Genomic DNA, 20,483 nt, shown 5'->3' with positions numbered 1-20,483 from the left:
TTAGAGAATACTGATGGACAAAAGTACACAGGGTGGATTTGATTTCAAATCCTCCCTAGTAAAAGTTTTTTAAAAAATTGACAGAATAATTTAAAACGTTGCATTTGTCAGACAACTTACTAGTAATGGAAGTTTAAAGCACATTAAGGATTTGGAATGGCTTATGAAGAGGATATGGCCTTATACCACAATGCAATGCTGGTACAGCAGTGGCAGAGTTAAGGGACATTGGAAACTTAAGTGAGGATGAGACCACCAGATGGCACTACATTTCCATCATAATGAACAGATGCTCAGTTTGCTACTGACACTCACTGTATTGGTATTTCTGATGCAAGGGCTACTTAGGCCATATTGCATCTATCAATAACGGGATGGAGGTCACACATGGTAACTGTAAGAATAGTCAAAAACATATAGATGTATCCATTTTAGGAAACAGAAATATTCAGGGAGATTTGCATCATTACCTACGATATGACAAAGTGTCAAAGGTTCTTCAAGGTGTAATAGCAAACTGAATGGGGCTCTTCAGGCATGAGTGTATAATGTACATTCAATGAGAATGTGCTTGATTGTGAGAAGCGAGCTGCAGCGCATACACTGCAGAGGAACGTTTCCTGTGAGAAGAAAAAGATGGACAAGCTGATTGTGACCGATTTGGGCACTGGATAGGATAACTTCTTCCTTTCTGTTTACACAGAAATTGGAAGCCCATAACTGTGGTTCAGATTTTATTTGAAGGAGCTTGTTATGCGGTTGAGCTTGCCATAGAAGCAGCATTCTCCCCAGAAAATTTTGCCAGCTGGATGGGGAAGTGTAATACCAGGTGATTATAAAAGAGTTTCCCTATTCAGGAGACCCTAGTGTCAAAAAGGTCAGAGATAGCACTGTGAAAATTGATGGGTATGTCATTTAGGGTATGGAGAAACAATTTGTAGAAAAAAAAAAATGTGGTTCAAATTTGTGCCACCAGGGAAGAAATTGGCACTATAAACATGAGATGGAATACTTAACTTAGGATTAGATTTTAATATCAGAACTTAAATCTGCAGATATTGTTCGATGTGCTTTCCTTCACTTGAGATGACATTCTGAAAACGAAGGACTGCATGCGACAATTTCGCGTGGCATATCATGAGGATGTTGGCTACATGCTGGTTAATGCTTGCTTAGAAATCGACAAGCGTATGTATGACGCCATGGTAAACTGTCTTTCAGGTCTTGTCATTGGGGTTTGTCCAAGAGAACATTATCACTATACTACAAAGCAATATTCCTACCCATTGTAACTTATGCTGCCTGTGTGTGGTTCTACCTTGCAGTTATCATAAAAATGAGAAAAACTCCATTCAAAGAGGACTGATCCTGGCCACCCACCAAATCTGCAGGACTGTCTCCACAGCAGCTATCCAGGTAATTGCGGGAACTCTCCCGCTTGATTTGTTTACAGTTTTCCACGGGATCTGCTTCAGAATCAAAAAGAAAATACCAACCTGTATTCTGGATATTGAGCTTAATCTCAACTGCAGATGTAAAGCGTGAAAAAACACAACGTTACAACGAACTGGTCAACACCTGGAAAACCAGATGGAATACATTGCCGCAAGGCACAGTAACGAGTAGATTCCTCCCTGAGGTAACGTTTCCAATGACCAAAACCACAAGACCCTGGTTCTCTCTCGGCCTTGAGACGTCCTTCTTGGTTGTTGTTGTTATTTTGGTTTTTAGGAGCATTAGCAACTAAGGCCATATTGCTCTGGGAATATGCGGTGGTCATTCCCTGACCTTTCCGCATCCTCCATATTTGGTGGTGATGGGCTCGAACCCCGGTCTAATCAAGAAGCGTGTACTACACACTGATGCTCCTTCCCACCTGGCTACGGGAGCACCTTCCTTCTTGGTGACTGGCCACAGCTCCCTGAATGAAAGGCAATACCAACTGGGGCTTCTAGCTACACACCTATGCTTTTGTAGAGCCGAAGAAAACTGGTACCATCTTTTTGATTGAGACTTGTATGAAGATCTCAGAGATCAACTTCAGGGAGGAATTTTCAACTCCTCCCCAAACCAGGTGGAACAACTAATCTGTAATCCAGACAATCTTTCTTCCCTGAAGGCCTTTGCATCTGGCATTTTTACCTGGCAGAACACCTTGTATGCCAATGCCAACCAAACCCTGATAAGTTTTAGATTTCACTGGTGAAAACAACGGCTAAATTCAAAAAAAAAAAAAAGAATTTTTTTATTTCATTTATTATTATTACTTTTTTTGCTAAATTTGCCATACTTATCTTTTTTATATATTATTTTTTTCTTTTTTACCTGCACCACCACCAGCTTTTTATTATTATTTTTTAAATTAATTAATTATTTTTTTTGGCAAAGATAAAGAAAGCCCACACGAGAACAAAAGTTCGATAAATTTACCAGTAAAAGTACTTTGCCATAACGGCATTTGTATTGTTGCTCGCTCGGTAAACAGACAGTGGGTGTTATCGGTCTGGAGTAGAAGTTCAATCCCACGGGAGCTTGAAACCCTCCAAAAGTGGAGGGGGTAACCTGACCTTTTTTTCTTTAGAATCATTGGTGGACTAGTGGATAAATTGTTCATTTAGAAAAAAAAAAAAGGCAAATGTAAAAGAAGCCCACACGAGAAGCACAGCAAATTTCGAAAAAGCTTACCGGTGAAACTACATTACGAACATTTTTACGATGTCAGAACTTCCAATATGACTCTGTTTATGATTGAATTAGTGATTCTAAAGAAAAAAGGTCAGGTTACCCTTTGGGAGGGTTTCAAGCTCCCGTGGGATTCAACTTCTACTCCAGACCGATAACACCCACCATCTGTTTACTGAGCGAGCAACAATACAAATGCCATTACGGCAAAGTACTTTTACCGGTAAATTTCATCGAACTTTTGCATGCTTCTTGTGTGGGCTTTCTTTACCTTAGTCATATTTTTTATTATTATTATTTATTAATAATTTTTTTTTCCACAACAAGCACCACTTTCTTTTTTTTCTCCCTCTTCTCTCTTCCCTCTGGAATGGCCACCCAGAAGATCCTGGCACACCTGCTGGCAACACCAAGTGGGTCAGAGTCTCTTTTGAGACAGTACATGTTTTTCTAGGACTGGCTCACCTTCCTGTGGTGTCGACGAGTACCCAGAACCATCTGTCCAGGCGACTGATGCTTCTGGGAAGCCAAGAGGCCAGAACATAACAGAACACACACACACACACACATTATACACACAAACCTCCACTAGACACATTTCTGGCCATTTTATAGTGCTACTATTCTTCACAGAGATACGAGGCAGAGTTGAACAAATGTTCTGGGTGCCACCCTTACATATACATATGTCCATGTCTGTCTTTCAGGTATCCCCATAGCAAGAAATCACAGGGATTGAAATCTGCTGATCGGGATGGCCAGAACTGCGGAAAGTCTCTAGAAATTAAGTGATCATTTCCAAATGTTGAACAGAGCAGTTCCTTCACTTGTCGACCAACGTGGGGAGGGGTACCATCTTGCATGAACCCTACAGTCTCCAAGCTTGCCTTTCTTGCAGAACAGGAATAATGTGATCCCTTAGAAGAACACAGTACCATGCACTAGTTACCGTACACCTTATGAGTCCATGAGGTATAGACTCTTCAAAGAAAAATGGTCCGATTATAAACTCGGCTATGAATCCACACCATATTGTAACGTATGGACTTTGTAGTGGTCTTTCGTGCACAGCAGATGGGCGAGAAGTTCCCCATATTCGGGAGTTTTGTGTATTTACAGCCCAACGAAGAGTGAAATGTGCCTAATCAGACCACAAGATCATTCGAGCCCATGTATCGTCAAGTTCCATACGAGCCAGAAATTGTAGAGCAAAGTCTATTCGTTGCTGATCACAAGACTTTAGTTTTGCACTACATGAATCATGTACGGGAACCAGCGTAAAATTATTCAAAGCACTTTACGTACAGTAGACCAAGGAAGGTTCAAGCCTTTTGACACACCTCTGGCACTACTGACTGGTAGTGTTTTGCATTCTGACCATTGTAACCGCCATTTCATTCACTACCTCTGTTCTGATACACGGTCGTCCCCTGCCTGGAATTATACCTAACTACCTGGTCGCTTCAAATTTCTTTATTAGTTTTCGAAGTCCCACTGACTTAAAGGTCTTTTAAACAAACCTTTAAGCTTCCGATATTCGCATAGTGCTGCATTAGCATTACTATTATTCTGGTAGAACAGTTTTACTAAAAGAGCATGTTCTGTTTTTGTAAGAGCCATAATTGGCTATTGACGGTGGCATTGACTTTTCAGCTTTTGTTCAACAGGATGTCATTTGAATAAGTAGCATGTCTTGAAGTAAATTACAACTTTTACATATGTGCAGCATAATTTTTACTCTGATGGCAGAAATTTGAACTAATTTTTTTTCTTCTACAAATTGCTTCCCCATACTCTAAATGACATACACACCAATTTTCACAGGTGTTAACTGTAACTGTTTGACACTAGGATCTCCAGAATAGGGAAACTTATTTTATAACCACCCGGTACTTTGCAATATTATAAAATTTTCTGCTTTTTATAAATGTGACTTTAGCAATCCAGAGCAAAAATTAATTGCATAATTTAACATTATATGCTCCTGTTGCATCGACCTTGATCACATAGTATGTTTGAATTAATATTGATCGAGATCAGTACCATATGGTACTGCGAGAATCACTTAAATTTTAGTCGGGCGGTCAGTTAAATTCACTGGGTGGTGCACCCTGGGGAGAACACTGCATAGAAGCATTCACTGTTCCTTTCATATACTTCTTATATTGGATCCACAGTCAATACACAGAATGTAGTAATCTAGCAATGCTATGTTGGATGAATGTTTGGCTGCATAATCTGAGTTTTCATTCCCTGATATCCAAGTGTGGCCTGTGATCCAGCAAAACTAGATGGTTCCTTGTTGGTGATATACATGGATATGCATCAGCCGAGATTTTATGGTTTTTATTAAAGGATGTGTTGGTGAAAAGAAATTTTAAAAGGTTAAAAGTGCACTCTGTGAGCCTGTATATATTACACTTTTTTGGATGGACAGAGGGAGAATATTTTCTTTAGGGAAAGCTTGACGGCACACAATTCAGTTGTATAACTGCTACATTCAGTGGGAAGTGAAACAGAGATGGTGTTATAGGGAAAGACGGCTGCAGCATGGACTCCACTCCCAGACTTTGATCCATCAGTATATACTTTTGTAAAACGTGGGTAATTTTGTGTATGAGCAATATGGAGTTGTATATTGGTATTTGCAAGGGAATGTTTTCCCCAGTTTAGAAAATAATTGTCACAAGATGATATAATAGAAGACCATGGAGAATCTGAACTGTTTGGATCTTGGAGGACTTGGTCAAGGTGTATATTCCAAATTTGTGATAATGCCTGCAATCTGATACCAGTAGGCTGAGCTTCCCTGGGTTTATTTCTATAATACATTGTCAATTGTGGATCATTAAGTATCGGCCTAACGGGGTGGGTAGGTAGACTTCGAATTTTGGCTACATAATTCAGAAGTAACATCATTCTCCTGAGGTTGAGGGGAAGTTCAGCTAGAATCTATTTTGCAATGTGGTTGGCAACTGTGTCCATTGGATGAGATTCAATGAACTTCGATATAAGGACTTAGTACTGGGGACATTCTATAAGTGCCTATAGCAATCCTGAGGGCAGAATGTTAAATAGGAGCAAGCCGTGCTAGCACGCTTTCCCTAGCAGAATCATACACCAGGGCACCATAAGCATGCCGAGACCTGATTAGGGTTCTATACAAGTGAAGTAAGGTGTAATGATCTGCACCCCATGATGTAGAAGAGATAACTCTTAATAAGCTCATTCTTTTCTGGCAAGCACACTGTAGATGTTTGAAGTATTCTGAGAAGTTGAATTTATTATCAAAAATCAGACCTAGGAGACAAATGCTGTTCACATCTGTGATAGGATGATTTGTTAAGTGTACCTCTAGATCTGGATGCATCTTTCATTTGTTACAAATGTGAATGACGCTTGATTTCTGATAAGATTAGTAACCATTCTGTGCCATTCATAGCTCAATATCAGTAATTAAGATTTGCAGTTGACTCTCAATAAAGCTCATGTTCTGAGAACTGCAAGAGACATTCATATCACTGGCATAAAAGTATGAATTTACAGTGTTGGAAATATTTTTGTTCATCTGATTTATTCTTATTGCAAATAAGGTTGCACTGAGAACAGAACCCTAAGGCTTGCAAAAAGGACTTGCTGATAGCAAACTTGAAAGGTCCTGTGCTATGGGAAATACAGTAAGTGGACTCTCAGGTCAAGGGAATGAAGATCTCTCAGGATACCAAAATGCCAAGTGGTGTCAAAGACCTTCTGTATGTCAGGACATACCATGATGAGATGTTTATTTTGGATAAATGCATTCCTAATGTTTGTTTCAGCTTTGATCATGAGATCCAGGGATGACTGGTTTTTTCTGAAACCAAATTGATTATCGGAGATCATAATCTGGGAATCAGGATATCATGTCAGCCAATGGTGTATCATTTTTTCTAGATTTTACTTAGGCAGCCGGTGAGAGAAATGGGTCTATAGTTATGAGGAATAGAGTGGTCTTTCTCTGGTTTGTGTATTGCCAGTATGTAAGAATAACACCAAGAACTGGGGAATGAATGTTCAATGAAGATGCGATTATAGAAGGATAGTGATATTTTATCTAGGTGTTGTAACATTATGTAATATATCCACTGTTCTTTGTGGTGGATATAGCCTCTTGCAGTGCTTTTTTTGGGACAGTATGCCATACTGGCACCTTTATTAACAGTGACGTGTGATATTTGGATGCAGTACACTTCAAAATTTGTAATATTTCATATATTTTTTTCACATGTTTACCTACTATTCAAATAAGCTTAAAAGTTATTTAACTAAATTTGCATTTTTCATGTCTATTATTAAGATGTGTTCTATATAAAACTTTATAACCATTTTTAGAATTCTAAATTACTCATTCGGACCTCATTTTAACAAACTCCTTTTATAGTGAATTTTTTTGAACATCCTCTTGGAAGTTACTTTTAAAATAGTTTCCGTTGAGCAAAGAAAATTTTCATATAAAGAACAGATTAGGACAGACTTAACTCGGTATGCACTGTTCGCATTTCTGGCCTTCAGGCAATTAGTGCTACTGCACGAATTAAGAGAGCTAAAGGGATTACCATTCTACAACTTAGGGATACTCATAACACCTATCCGACCACCTGTCCCACATACGGAGAAGTCGTGCTGGTCAACAGTGAGCAGATCAAGGGGTATTCCCAATGCTGCCAGTGGGCTTTCGTCAACCTTATACTGCAGTGGTGTCCAACCTTTTCCCTCAGGTCAGGCTAGCAACCTCTCACCCACTCTTGTTTTTTTTTTTTTCCTAGCAATTTATCCTGGACTGGGGCTCCTTTGGCCCGGGGAAGTCCCCCTCCTCTTTCATCCTTCCCCTCTTCACCTGACTAGTTTTATTTTCCTCCCTGGGAAACTCGTTCCCCAGAGAGGAGACACAGCAGATAGTAGGGGAGGCCTTCCCTTCCCGTGGCTAGGGATGAGTACCTGGAGGTGGAAGTCCAGGTGATCACTGCTTCCAGGTAGCCAAAAGGCTAATACACAACACTACACTACAGAACACACACACAAAATTTGTCTGTCCTCTCACTTTCTCCCGTGTGGGATGAAAATCTCCTGTGCAGGATTAAAACTTTCTCTCTCTCTGCTTCCTTTTCCCCTATCCCAGTTCAACTGGTTGGAAATTTTTTTTATTTTATTACATGACACACTGGCCGAGTCTGTAAAAACTGAACAGAGCAATGAGGCGGAGATTAACTTCTGTTCTAGGAGCCACCCATACAAAAACACATATACACTTTTCCCGTACAGGGTCCATATTCAAAAAAGTTCAAAGATAGATTTCTTTCGCGGGCCGCACTGTGTGATTCGAGAAAAATTAGTGTTACTTTTTCCATAACTTGTTACATGTAAAAGAAAAATTTAAAATATCCGGAAATTTTATTAAGTACAATACACAATTACATTTACCGAACAAAACATTTAACAAGAATTTTTTGATAATTAATAAAACTTAAAATTCTGTTTTAGTTCACTTTCCGCGCGGGCTTTAGGTTGGACACCACTGTGAATTAACTGTAAGCATCCCGTTCGAGAATTAGGAGAGAGTGGTTTTCTCAACAAAAAATCATCTATTGTTTCGTGGAAGTGCGTTATCCACATTTTTCAGTAAATTTTCCCTATCTCTGATTACATTGTCACAGTACCTGAATATCCGAATGACACCATTTTGGACAGTTTCGAGAAAAAAAATATATATATATATTCAAATTTAACAACTAGTTCAAAGAACTAGTTGCAATATCGATGATGAGAAAAGGAAAACGACAACGAAGGTATTAAATCGTCTAAACATGAAATGTTGGCATTTGTTGAAAATGAAGTTAGAAAATTGTCAATTAGGTTACAGTTAAATGAAATATATACAATTTCGGGGGTACCTAATTGATAAGATGGTTTCGGAAGAATTGAAGCATTTGATGAATGTTCTGAGTACGATACCAATTTCATCGAGTGCATGTGAACGAGGATTTTCACAAATGAATCTGATCGTCAGCCCAACCAGTGCTTCGTTGATGACAAAAACAATTTCTTCACTCCTATTTCTTAAAATTGTAGACCAACCACTGACACGCTTTGATCCAGCAAATATGACCATTCGTGGCTGCTTCGGAAACGTCATTCACCAACAGACACAAACAGATGAAAAGAAGTCGGCATAATGTGTCAGATGAGAACTTAATAAATATTTGGAATATTCTACAAAAACTTTATTATGAAATTATTTTTACTTATTACTTGTTTTATTCACATTTTACTTTTTTTTTTTTACACATTTTACTTATTTTTCTAAATACTTAAATAACAAATTTATGCTTAATAAACTGTGTAATATACTTAATTTGCTGTTCTCAATCCAAAAAGATTACTACTAAAGTAACAATATCAGGAAATTTTTTAGAGTACTTTTAAAATTCTAAAAATCCTTTTCATTTTCATTTTTCCTGATAGCAAAGAATGAGTACCGGCACCTATTTTTTTTACAAAAAAAGCACTGGACTCTTGTATTTCGAACATAGTAAGTGGTTGATTGTACAGTAAAGAGGTTGGTTCTGAAAGTCAGTTGGGATTTTTCAGCTAAAGCTTTAATCTTTTGAAATGACAGATCATATGCGATCGAGTCAGAGAACTGTAAAAATATGGTCCCTAGGGAAATGGCAATGTCTGCAGGGGTAGACAGTTCCTGCCCATTCCAGCTGAAAAGTGGAGAAAATTTGCCATTTTTTTTTTTTTTTTTTTGTCAGTATTTTTATTAATTGCAGTTGCAAATCGAATCCATGAGTCACTTTTTGCTTTCTTCGATAATGTGGCAGGCCTTGGCTCTAAGTTTCTTGTAGTTTATAAGATTGGCGGTAGTAGGATGGTTTCAGAATAGATGCCAACATGGTTTTTTTTCCTTTTTTGACATTGTTACAATTCTCATTTCAACAATAATTTATGATTCTACAGATGCCTGCCCATGACTGTGGGATAGCAGTAGATGCAGCTGCTAGAATCTATTTTGCAATGTGGTTGGCAACTGTATCAATTGGATGAGATTCAATGATCTGATTGTCGAAGGATACGTGAGAAGTGTACTTTGCCTAAACTGCCTTGAAAAATTTCCCTTATATGTGGTTTTCTGAAGTTATGGAGTGTGTTGTTTGAATTTTACATTCAAACACACATCAGCTCAATTGAATGATCTGCTCAATAGTGACCACTACCCATTAATAGAAATTAACAGGTAGTGGCCACTATTGAACAGACTTCCAGAGCTCTCTACTCAATACTAGGAAAGAGAATTGGAGAGTAGATGGAGAGATCTTTTGTAGAAGCTGTTCCCGTTGGAAGGTGGATGTAAGTTGGTGAGGCAGTATTGTAATATGGTGAGATTTTTTTTTGTCTGTCGACGAGCATTTCAATGAGTTTTCCTTGTCCGTCTGCACACTGAAGTTGCCCAATAAACAGAAATGGATTGGCAACTGCAGAATAAGATCTTAAGAATATGTGATTATATATGTTTATAATATATAGCCAGCTTAATTCATGCTGCATGTTCATGCTCTATTCATGCTTTAACCCTTTACGAATCAGTTCATTGATTCTTTACGAATCAATCAGTTCAAATCATAACATCTCAGATAACGATTATTTCTATCAAATATTTCAGTATTTATAATAATCTGAAAATAATAATAAAATTGTGAAAATTCAGCTTTTCCTCAATGCAAGTGCAAACACTTATCACTGTTTTGGTTTCAACATGTACTCTCCATATGATTTTAGTAGTCCAGAACCTAAAAACAACCAATGCATTACGATATTTGTTTTTTTTATGTTCATTCAAAAAGCTAAATTTCTATTTAAAATTATTTTTCTTATAAAATGAATATAAATACAAAACTTGACATTTTAAAATCTAATAGTTTTAATGATTTTAAATAAGGTAAACATAAAATTATTTTTCTCCTCAAGAAGAAAGTAATTCAGTCAGCAGAAGATTGACTACCACTTCTATGTTCACGCAATGAAATTATTATTATTAGCTATATGGTGCAAGGAAGCCTGAGGTTTATGCTGCACCAGCCAAAAAAAAAAAAAATAAATTAATTAATTAAAATAAAGTCAGTCATCTTGCTTTTATTTATTTATCCTTATTTAATTTGTTTTATTTATTTAGTTTTGATATATAATATGTTAACAAAACAGATAACAAAAATTAAATAAAAACATTATTGATAATATTTTGTTTATACAGATTAAGGAGGTTAGAAAGACATCTGCTGAGTTAAAGAAGATTCTAAAACTTTTCATTCACATAAATTTGTCTAAAGAAACTCCACCATTTTTTTAAAATACCATTCGTGTTTTAAATATAGATGTAACTCTTTTCCAATAGCTTTTAATATACTCCTATCAAATGGCTGTCCCAAAGTATAAACCAAATTTCTTTTTTGGTAAACTGATTATGCCTCTACAAGCCAACCATTCATCTGATGTATATTGATTCAACTGATCAATGACTTTTCAAATGATCAGTTAAAAGTTTCAAAGTCTATTGCACAGTTCAAAATGGATAACATTCTGGTTTTTACAATACTATATACAACTGCTTCTTTATCAATTGTTGTTATTTGGTTTTTAGAAGCATTAGCAACTAAGGCTATATTGCTCCAGGGATATGAGGTGGTCATTTCCTGACCTTTCCACATCCTCTGTATTTGGTGGTCACGGGCTCGAACCCCGGTCTAATCAAGAAGTGTGTGCTACGCACTGCTGCTCCTGCCCACCTGGCTAGGGAGGCACCTTTATCAATTGTAAAAGTTTTGATCTTATGAAAAATATATATTTTATACACATTATATTTAAGGACATTGTATTATATTTATACATGTTATATTACAAACTTACAAACTCAGAACACCATTAATCAAATGAACTGTATAACAAAAGCAGAATATATTTTCAGATAATTGTTTCATTTCTGCACCATTATAGTGAAAGCCCAATTTGACTGTTGCAATCCTGCCACTCTTCATAACAATTGCCATCCCATTAACAAACACAATGTGGCTACATCAGTGTACTGCTAACAGTACATTGATGTAGCCACAGATCTAGCACTAATAAGTGTATATCAATAATAGGCATCCATCATACTGGGCTTCTGTCAAAAGTTATACCAATTGTTTGCAAGATTTAAATTGCCATGATCACAAGAACAAAGTTAGTACTGAGTCTCATTGTACAAAATTAAGCTGTAGTTGAATGAAGCAACCATCAAAATAATAGGTGACATAATGAATATTTTAGGTGCCACCATGACCTGGCACTGAGATTTTTCAAGCCCTAATATATTACAAAGAGAAGTTCTGAAATCCAATCTCAGCATACCCTGTAAAGAATGCATCTCTCAAAAAAAAAAAAAATCAATATATATATATATATATATATATATATGTGTATAATTATACATATATTTGAATAACGTTTGGAATAGTTGGAAACTGAATCTTTCATAATAAAAATAAAATAAAAAGGTAAAGCAAACATCAGAAGCAGCAAAAAGCATATTCCTCTACATGATGCTTGACATATAACAAGCAAAATAAATTAGAATAAGAATTAAAAAAAAAAAAAAAAAAAAATGCCAGCAGCATGGCAAGACAATTTATTAATTTCTAATTCTAAATTATCTTAAGAGTTTCTGCTGTAATATTTTTACTCTTGTTACCCCTTCTCTTCCCTCCCTGTTGGTTTGATCGTTATGTTTAATTTTGACTATTTTCACTCTTCTCTCTTGCCATGCTGCTGGAATTTTTTTTTTTTTAAATTCTTATTTTAATTTATTTTTTATTGTTATATGTGTGTATATATATTTTTTTTCAGAATGTTTGTCAAACTGGCTCCACATCTATTTTCAAGCCCACAATCTTTAAAATGAGTTCCAAGTTCCACACAGGTGATTGTAGAGATTTTTGAACAAAAAAAGGGAGAGTCACTGGGATCTAGATCAGTGCCATATGCGAATGAGTTAATTTTTTTACAAGGTACCATGAGTAAACTTCTCTCAATCTGTAGCTTTTAATTTTAGTATTAGATTTCCACAGTACATCCCTATGACTGATGTTTAAAGTAGCAAATAAAGTATCAATAATAATCCCTTTGAGTCTCAAAAAACCAAGGTCAGAATCACTTCCAGATAATGAAAGGGTTCAAAAAATTGGGGGAATCCCTTATGTTTCCACTGCAGTCATGTTTGATGAACTTGAAAATATATGGAAGTGGTATGTTTGTAGCATTTTGCTTATATCCAAATGTATACAAACAAATGTATACAAACTTCCTCTAACAGATGGTAGTATAGAAACTGTCCAGTAGGTTGACAGGTTGCAAGTAACAACAAGTTTCATTAGAAGCATTAACTTTCCATGTCATGATTTTGCAATGGAGCAAACAAACAAATATCAAATTTTGCTTTAAACAGAAAATGTACAACAGAAACATATGAAATGGTAAATCTGTTTGTGGTGATAAAATGTTAAATCATACCAGTGTGTTTGAATGGTATAAGCAGTTCAAAGACAGACGTGAGGATGTTTGCAATGACCCAAGAAGTGGGCATCCATCAACCTCCTGAAATAAGGACAGAATTGCAAAATTTTCAGAATTATGGCAAGAGATCGTCATTTCACCCTCAGAATGATGGCTGATGAGTTGGGCATGAATAAGGAGAAAATTATGCATGAAGATTTAAGGAAAAGGAAGGTCTGTGTAAAATTTGTGCCCCACAGCCTCGCAGATGAGAGGAAGCAATGAAGAGTGTCATCAAATAAAGACTTCATCCAGACTATTCAAGACGATTCTAATTTCCTTGACTGCATTATCAGTGAAGAACAACATTGGGTGTTTCAGTACAACCCTGAGATAAAGCGTCACAGCAGACTTTGCAGAACAGTGGACTTAAAAATTAACACCAAGGCCTAAAACATTTTACAGAAGCCAAGATAAAGACAATGCTGTGTTCTATATATAGGTGCTTCAAAGACTACTGAAATGCATTTCCTGGGTAAGGCCACGACTTCAATAGAAGGGCAGCTGGTCTTTGTTGCAAGACCCCTGCCCATTTTGCACTTGTGAATATATTTCTGATGAAACATGACACTGAACAGATCAACCATCCACCCTACTCTTTCAATCTGGAACCAGCGGACTTCTTACTCTTTCCCAAGATGAAAACTTCCCTCAAAGGAAAGATTTCAGGATGTTGAAGACAAAGAAAAACATAACCATTGAACTGAACATCATCTCTTTGGATGCCATCACTGACTCTTTTCAGAAACTTCTGGAATGGTGTATTATGTGCAATCAATCAGGTGGTGATTACTTTGAATAAAAATAAAGCCACTGTTGGGCTCCTTCACTGTGTTCTGTTTAGCACACCAGTCGTGGAACTTTATTGCCACACCTTGCACATCTTCGCTCTCTAAAGATGATAAATATTTAAAATAATTTTAAATATTTTTTTTTTGAGTGACTTCACTTTCTGCTGTCTGTCCTGAACAGAAGGATTTTTGACACCCCACCTTATACTTGAAAATCCAGATGCCTACATTTTAATAAGATTACAGATCTGGCACTTTTATCTCTCTGTTTTCCAAAATTTGACTCTATCAAAGCATCAATTTGCAATTAATCACTTCAGATTAGTAGATAGACCTTGTGTCACATATAACTGATTGATTCTCAGCCTCTTTTAATCCTTTAGGAGGCATCAGGCATCCTGGTGAAATGGATATATATATAAAAAAAAAAATTAAACAGCTATTTAGAACTATTTCAATATTTTATGTGGTTTCAAACTCACATAATTATTTTTTGTTTAGTTTGGTTTAGTCTAGTTATTTCTGAGTTTAGTTTAGTTATAGTTTTTCAATCTATAGGAATTCATGTTTAATGTTAGCAAATATCTTCTAGCTTTTAAACTTCAACCTATGCACAGTATAAGTACTACAGTTCCAATACCTTTCATGTTTGGAGGTTTCTTAAAAAAATAAATAAATAAAAAATTAAGTGCACTATTTTAAACTATTTTTTGCCTTTTACTCCAAAGTTAATGTGTTTATAAATAAATACTATAAAAGTTTATAAGTTTTTAATTTAAATAACTAAACCCCACACACACACACACACACACCCATTTTCAGATTAATTTTGGCATTACACTAAAGGGTTAAATTCTGCTAACCATTTTGAAACTGTAGGATGACTATGAAACTTATCTCCACATACTGTCATCATTCTTTCAGGAATCTGTTAGACATTTTTACCCATCTGTTAAAAACTTGATTACTGAGTGATGTTAATTTTTCAAGTTATTCATTTTTCTTTCACTTATAAATATTCATAACTGAAAAAAATACCAGAGTTTGCTTTACCTCTTGTATACAAATTTATAAAGTTATTCTGGTTTTAAGGCTTCATATCAGAGATAGAGATAGAGAGAGAAAGAGAGAGAATAAAGTTAAAACTTGCAAATGGCACAACCCAATACCTCTAATGTATTTTGGGAAATTGGGCCTTTAAAATACATTAGAGATAACCCTTACTATATATGACATAACAAGGGTCTTACTACTAAATGTACAGGGTGTTACAAAAGTCCATTGTCAAGGAAAAAGTTAATAATAATAATTAATTACAAAAGTGCATGATTAGAATATTTACACACTTTGAATAATGAAAAACTGACACAGGCAAATTTATCTACAATTTCATACTTATTATATTTACATTTATGTTTGAGCTGCATTCCTTGTAATCTTTTATAAGTGAGTAGTCATTCATTGATGCTAAGAGCTGCTCTCAGAAACATTTCTTTGTTAACCCAGTGGAAGTGGTGTGGGCTTTATAGACCCACATGAAAAATATCTGTTGCTCGTTAATTGACAGTTCAAGATTCACTGCTCTTCCTCTGTCTGGCTTCCTAAATATACATAAAGTTTTATTTCAGTAGTTTTGGAAGTGATATGTGTTGTTATAACAGTTATTAAGTGAAATTAGCAAAAGCATAAAAATCTGCATTGGTACACTACAAGCAGAACTTTAAAATACCAAAAGCTTTTTTCAGATATAAAAAAGAAATATATATGCCTATCAGTTCCTACACCACGGCATTTGTTACAATTGGGGAGTGCTACCACAGCCACTACCACATTAATTATTCTGTGGTGATGTGATCTTTAAACTGTAACACTTTTTTTTTTTGTTATGAAAACCCAAAATTCAAAAGATATTAAAACCTACAATAGTTTGTATTGCATATGGGCTGAAGAATGAGAAGACTAAAGATCCATGTTGACGTTAGACTTTAATTTCTGTAGATTGTAATTTTTAAGATATACATGTGAAGGAGGGCTGCAGCAGAGAAAAAAAGACAGAAGGGATAAATAATGAAAAGTTAGATCTCTGAGCTTGGATCTGGACAGTGAATGGATGCTGACTGGTTCATTGTGTGTTCAGAATGGTTTGGAAGAGAACAGGGAATTACAGATGCCAATTCAGAAGAACAATGTCCATGGAAGTATCTGCAGAAAGGAATGCAGCACATCTATGAGATGGAGAATGAAGAGGCTTTGAAAGAGACTGGTCATTAATTAACCTAGCTTCCTGCCCTCTTTTGAATAGAATCTAGAAGTTTAAAAAAGATTTTAAGGACACCACCAAAGGTGTGGAAACAGTATTCCATGGTAGGGCTGATTATGATTTCTTTGCATCAATTTGTGATGCAAAGAAAAAATATTTTTCTTTGCATCACAAATTAAAAGTCAGGGCCCCTAATTGAGATATGTGATCTTATCAAGAAATCTAAAAATCATCAAAGGTGAGCATATAAATAATGGACACTTTTTGCTAAAAATACGACAGGACTGAAGTTGACTAAGTTTTATTCGCCACACTGGAGAATTACCTGGAGAGCAGCATTTCAGGAATTGGTGGTGGATATTTGAGTTCTGGCTTTTTGTGTGTAGCAAGGTTTCTCAAAGTGGAAGATGAAATTAGAGTATCATCTTCAAAACTATGGATGGGATTTCCAGTCCATTGAAGAAGACCATTAATATATGAGAGGGAAAACAGTGGGAGAAAGAAGTGAACCTTGGGAAACCCCAGCACTGAACCTTGAGAAACACCTTGGGAAACAGTCAGCAGTCCCTAAGATGGAGCTTATTTAGAAGATCTTCATGCAAAACACAATCAAAAACATTAGAAGTGTCAATAGTCCTTGACATTTCTAATGTTTTTCTATCCAAAACTGTCCAAAGATGAATAACAAAGTCAGCATATCACTAATATAATCCATATTGGCAATCATTGATCAGATGGAAAGTTTCAAAACAGTTGATGATTTGTAGTTGATGGATTTCTCCATTACTTTGGAAAGAGGAGAGGTGAATGCAGTGAGATAACTAAAAGAAAAGAATTTGTCACCCTTTTTAGGAAATGGCTGGATATGAGTATATTTTCAAGCAGAAGGAAAAACACCAGTGGAATAAGAACGTGTCGAAATATAACAGAACAGCAGCAAGCTCAGAAGCACAGGTTTTTAGAAGTGGAGAAATGTCATCAGGACCTGAAACTTTCTTTATATCAACACTGTTCAGAATTCTTCTAACATCTTTCTGTCAGAAGATCACTGGAGGCCTCAAGTGGAGAGTATTAAGTATGGCAGGAGATAATTTACCAAGATCATCAATACTAAGAATTAGCTTTCTTTATCTTTAGCTGATGATGAAATAGAACAATCAGGCTGTAACAGAGGAGAGAATACAGATGGATAGAAGTTGCAGAAAAGAGTAATAGAAATCACAGATTTTTGCTTGCTGAGTGAGTAAGTGAGTGCAAGAGAGATGACCATTAATACTGACTGTGTACTTTGAAGGGTTGTCGGGGAGAAAAATATCAAGAGTTATGGGTGCATGGTTAGGATTGTCTGGTATACTGTTAGGTAAATTAGCAAGTTCATGAGGTCATAAATAATTCAAAAGCCTCAGCATTTCAACCAGCTGGATCCATGTAACTAAAAACCAAAGCTAGGTGGAATTGTGAACATTAATATCCAAGGAATATTACCCCACTGTTAGGAAAATTAAACTGGTAAATGTTGAGCTTCAAAGGCTTGTTGGGGTAAATAACGAACTTCAAACTTCTCCATGGAAAGTTTTCATCCAATCACCCACTCTCTGACACAGTCTTGTTAAAACCAAAACTAATTTTCCAACATGCCTTACAGAATTATTACCAGATACTGGTCACCATTAACATATTCATCCAAAAAATATGCATTAATGACTATATCTCCACAAATAGTTGCCCATACCATAATCTATGGATCAGTTTGAGCGGGCATCATGTGAAGGAACTTTCATCACTCACCCCAATATCGATAATCAAATCTGTTACTAATTCCATTAAAATGAAAGTGCGCTTTAGCGCTGATGCAGATATCTGAAAGAATGCACACAAGTTCTGTTTCTGCGATGATGATATACACTCACAAAATTCAACTCTTTCAACTCTGTAATCTCTATGCAGTTCTTGGCTTATGTATGATTTTTAGAGATGAAATTAATACCTTTTAAATATAAGGTATAAATTTCATCCCTAGGTTAAATATAAGGTAACACTGCTTGCTATACCTGGACCCATAACTATCTCCTATCTCTTGAGCAACTTCTTAGATGGCATGGGTTGCTCAAGCATTTAGCTAAAACAGCTGAATAAATTCAAGAACAGCCACAGCAAGACTTAACCGTAATGTTTCCATTATCCTTAAAATATATAGAAAATTCTTAACAAATGTGTAGCCTATCTTTGGCTTCTGGGAATAGAGCCTATGGAATTTGTCCTGATCTTCTTGCTGACATCAAGTAACAGCATGCAGTGTTACCAGCTGGGCTTTTTACTGTATTGTACAGACTGGCATTCTTATTACCAAATAATCTGCACTGGATGAGTGACATGACACACAGAAATAAACTAATTGTTTGTTTGTTTGTTATTTGGTTTTTAGGAGCATTAGCAACTAAGGCCATATTGCTCCGGGAAATGCAGTGGTCATTCCCTGACCTTTCCGCATCCTCCGTATTTGGTGGTGATGGGCTCGAACAAATAAACTAATCATAATGGCTAGCAATATCAAGCATCATTGCTGTCAATGTATCCTCCTACTGGTGTTGCTAAAAAATAAAATAATTAAATTTTCCTATGGCAATGGACTGTTGTTGTTGTTAGCTTTACAGTGCATCAGCATCTCAGGCAATATTATGGAAATTTATTATGTCTGCAGTTATGTTTGTTCATGAGCCAATTTGCATGTATTCTTTGGTCTCTAATGGATCTGAACCCAGACCTCTCCAAATGATTGAAAACTGCTAATGTCATGATAAATGCAAAAGATTGTGTAAAGTACTATTATAAAAATTTCCCATGGCAACATACATCTGTAACGCCCTGTATATATGATTTATTTTATTATATTATGCATAAACCTCCTAACAGCACAAACACAGGTTCTGATGCACATTCATATAATTAAAAAGGTACTTACCTTGTAAGACCTACAACTGCACTGGAACTTGTGTTCTGATGAATCTTGTTTTCGTGAAAGTTCAAAAAATGCAAAGTGCAAAAATCCTAATGAATGCTTTGAATTAGGTTTACATTTCACCACCATAATATTTTTGGAAACCCTCTGAACCAAAGGCCCAGTTGTTTCAGTTGCAAGAAGCCAAATGGCCTGTTTTATTTCACTAGATATGGGCAGTGCATTTAAAACTGAATTTTTTAAAGTGAGTGGCTGAGCTTCTGTATCACAGTTTACAGCAGCTTTGATATGTTGACATGGATTAACATTTAAAGCCATGCCAGTCTGGTTATCTTGTGCTGATTTCTGACAGCTTTCTACAAAACAGCGTGCAGCTGTTTGGGAGATGAGAGTTACATCTACTGATTGATCATTAGAACTGTCCAAACCCTGAATCAGAGGAAGTTGAACGAAACCTCTATAATCAGGTCCTCTATCTCTCACCCTTACGGAGTACACTTGGGATGGTGAACCAGTAATTATTTTGACAGCATCACTGCTTACATGTTTCTTCCGTTCAGCTGTTTCTTTGAACACTACATCACAAGACTTGTTTTTACAACTCAACCCACGAGTGCCATTATATGTGCCACATTTTGGACATTTGCGCACACCTCGCATTGTGGGTTTTCCCAGATCTTCAAACAGACTCTTTAGTTTTTCATTCATGATAATTCCTTGTATCATGTAACGTTCAAATTAAATAACCTGAAAATAAAAAGAAAAAATACAAACAGATATTAGTTTTTAAAAATAAAACATAATTTAAGGATTTTTGACAAAACATTATTAACAATTTTTTTTTACACATTTGGTATAAATAGCATAATTATGATATCATAACACTATGTAACAAAAAAAAAAAAAGGAAAAAAAAGCTTATTTATATTTAACTGTTTTGTATATGTATTTTGTGTGCTGAATCTACTGATATCATTGGTTTTTCTCTATTATCAACACCTGTTTCATTATGTTTTTGTAACATTTACACGCATTACAAAATTGTATGCTAATACTGTGAAATATAAGAATCTATATTATTTGTAAAATAAGTTTTTGTGCAATTTGCTATGGCTACAATATGAAGGAGTAAGTTATATTAGCCATGTTCTTCTTTGTCTCATCT

The 20,483-nt window shown here is 35.8% G+C and overlaps 1 protein-coding gene across 4 annotated transcripts in view; it reads right to left on the bottom strand.

Annotated features, from left to right (window-relative positions):
• The window catches only part of LOC150083310 (uncharacterized protein C2orf42 homolog), a 191,033-nt gene that overhangs the window by 151,401 nt on the left and 19,149 nt on the right, over positions 1 to 20,483 (bottom strand). For all 4 annotated transcript variants that reach the window (XM_090377168.1, XM_090377169.1, XM_090377167.1 and 1 more), the window contains exon 2: positions 19,322 to 20,065. In XM_090377168.1, coding sequence (XP_090233294.1) covers positions 19,322 to 20,044 — 723 coding nt within the window. In that variant the 5' untranslated portion in view covers positions 20,045 to 20,065. The remainder of the gene's footprint in view (positions 1 to 19,321; positions 20,066 to 20,483) is intronic.

Source organism: Mastigoproctus giganteus, chromosome 7 (assembly GCF_048544385.1).
Source record: "Mastigoproctus giganteus isolate SK-2022 chromosome 7, ASM4854438v1, whole genome shotgun sequence".
Lineage (NCBI taxonomy): Eukaryota > Metazoa > Arthropoda > Arachnida > Uropygi > Thelyphonidae > Mastigoproctus > Mastigoproctus giganteus.
Note: the sequence above shows the minus strand (reverse complement) of the source record. Positions and strands in the feature narration are given on the sequence as shown.